At 51.6% G+C, this 2,494-nt stretch overlaps 1 protein-coding gene across 1 annotated transcript in view; it reads left to right on the top strand.

Annotated features, from left to right (window-relative positions):
- The window catches only part of Rsad1 (radical S-adenosyl methionine domain containing 1), a gene marked incomplete at its 5' end in the record, with an annotated part of 6,337 nt that overhangs the window by 882 nt on the left and 2,961 nt on the right, over positions 1-2,494 (top strand). Inside the window, 2 exons of the mRNA XM_033763103.1 lie at positions 1-183; positions 2,268-2,494. The exon at positions 1-183 is cut by the window's left edge and continues 225 nt beyond it. Of these exons, the coding sequence (XP_033618994.1) occupies positions 1-183; positions 2,268-2,494 (410 nt within the window). The remainder of the gene's footprint in view (positions 184-2,267) is intronic.

Below are 2,494 nucleotides of genomic sequence, written 5' to 3'. Positions count from 1 at the left end.
GGGGGCCCCCCCGCCCGGGCCAGTCCCCACACCGTGGCCACTGTCCTGGAGGCGGTGGCGCAGGTGGCCCACCTGCCTGTGGACACAGAAGTCACATTGGAAGTGAATCCCACTTCCGCCCCCCGTTCCAGGCTTGTCGAGTTCGGGGCAGCGGGAGTCAACAGGTTGTCCATTGGCCTCCAGGTAACACCCTCCACCCTCATTCCCTGCACCTGGCCTTCAGGGATGTCTCCCCTAACGTGGCATTTGTTAATCAGGCATTTATTTATTTTTGGGTTTTTGAGACAGAGTCTGGCTGTGTAGTTTAGTTTTTATTTTATTTTATTTTATGTATTTTTGTTTATTTTGAAACAGGGTCTTTCTATGCAGTCCAGGCTGGTGTTGAACTCATTATGTCGAACTCACTACGTAGCCCAAGCTGGATTCAAACTTGTGGCGATCCTCCTGCCTCTGCCCATGGAGTGCTGGGGTTACAGTCCTGCACCGCCACACACAGCTGGTCGTGTACTTTAGGCTGGCCTTGAATTCACTATGAAGCCCAGGGTGGCCTGGAACTGGCTGCCATCCTCCTGCCTCAGCCTCTTGAATGCTAGGAGTACAGGCATGTGCCACCATGCCTGGCTCCACACCATTTCTTATTTTTAGTTTTGAGATAGAGTCTTGCTAAGTCACTTAAGTTGCCCAGGGTGGTCTCAAACTTTCAATCCTTTTCTCTCAGCTTCTCAGAATGCTGGGATCCCAGATGCACACCACACCTGGCTAAAGGGACTTGTTAAGTGATGAAGACGTAGAGAGGCAGGCAGGTAGCTAGATCATTGCAGGTGGCAAATGATGCCTGTAAATTGGTCTCCACGAGAGGCTTTCAGAGTCCAGCATGAATGGCTGCCCAGTCTGATGAAATCCTGGCAGCCTTCCTGGAGCAGGTGACGTTTGAATGAGGGGGAGTTCACAGGTGAGAGGTGTGGGAGGAAAAGACAGGATATGAAGAGCCGTGTGTGTTTTGGGGTGACTGTGAGTCATTCCCTGTAACCTGAGAGGGTGGACACAGGCTGCTAAGCAGGGCCTGAAGGCCTTTAGCACCTAGTGAGGACTTTGGAACTTGTCCTTAGTGGTAGGGGAACCATTGAAAATTTTTAAATGGGGAGAAAGGTAAACCTCTGATCCTTCTGTATCCACTCAGCTAGCATGCCTGAAGCCCTGGGTTCAAGCCCCAACATAGGGAGAGGGAAAGAGAGAGGAGAGAGGTGTTAACTCTCACTCGGATGTGGTACAGTTGTTCTCTAGCAGTTACTCATTAAGAGACATTTTCAAAAACTGGCCTGAAGTCTTCAAAAAAGTCAATGGCAGACAAAGAATAGCCAGAGAATCTGGAATAGATCAAGGGAGACTAAGTAACAAGAACAGCTGAATGTAGCGTGTGAGCCCAGGTAGAGGAAGGAGGAGGAAATGAGCTACTACAGGTGACCTTACTGGGACACTGGCTGTGTAGATGCGACTGTGTATGAGATAATGGTGTGTTATGGGCGTTACACTTCCTGAACACCATCACTGGGACGGATGATGTAAGAGATGTCCTTAGGAAGTATTTCATTCAGTATTTAGGTGTTGAGGTAGAATATCTGTAACCCCAGTGTCCAACACAGTAGCCACCAGCCACATGCTAGTGAGCCCTTGAAATGTGGCTGTTTCAATTTAATTAATTTATAAGCAAGATGTGACAGCGCATGCCTATAACTCCAGTGATTGGGAGGCTGAGACAGGGCTTGGGAGGTGTGAGTTCGAGGCCGGCCTGAACTACATAGCAAAAAACAAACAGGGCCAGCGAATGAGCTCAGTGGTTCCACTGCCTGCCTCACAAGGACCTGAGTTCTATCCCTGGTACCAAAAACAAACAAGTAAACAGATGGTTGGAAGCCAGGCATGCTGGTGAAAGCCTGTCATCCCAGTACTTCAGGAGGCTGAGGCAGGAGGATCTCAAGTTCAAATTAACTTAGTGATGTAGTGAGACCCTGTCTCAAAGCAAAAAAAATAAAAGCCTGGATATATAATCTTCAGCACCGCAGGAAGAGGAAGAAAGGAGCTAATGTTGGAGGATATGAGGATTAAATTCACCCTTCATTGAAAAGCGGCTTTGTCTGCTTTTTGGCTTGGCCTCCGCGCTCCCCCCACTCCAGCTCCCTGCCGGCTGCTGCGCGGAGAGGTGCGGTCCCCGCGTCTGTGTCCTGTGTCAGGGGTCCCGGTCAGGATGCTCCCCCATCTCTCCCCAGTCCCTGGATGACGCGGAGCTGCAGATGCTGGGCCGGACACACTCGGCCCAGGACGCCCTGCGGATGCTGGCAGCAGCGCGGCGCTTCTTCCCGGGCCGCGTGTCGGTGGATCTGATGTTCGGGCTGCCCGCACAGCGGCTGGGGCCATGGCTTGGGCAGCTTCGAGAGCTGTTGCACTACTGCGATGACCACCTGTCCCTGTACCAGCTGTCCCTGGAGCGCGGCAC

The sequence above is a fragment of the Fukomys damarensis genome, unplaced genomic scaffold, assembly GCF_012274545.1.
Source record: "Fukomys damarensis isolate Sample0158 unplaced genomic scaffold, DMR_v1.0_HiC HiC_scaffold_13, whole genome shotgun sequence".
NCBI lineage: Eukaryota > Metazoa > Chordata > Mammalia > Rodentia > Bathyergidae > Fukomys > Fukomys damarensis.
This window is presented reverse-complemented; position numbering and strand designations above follow the sequence as displayed.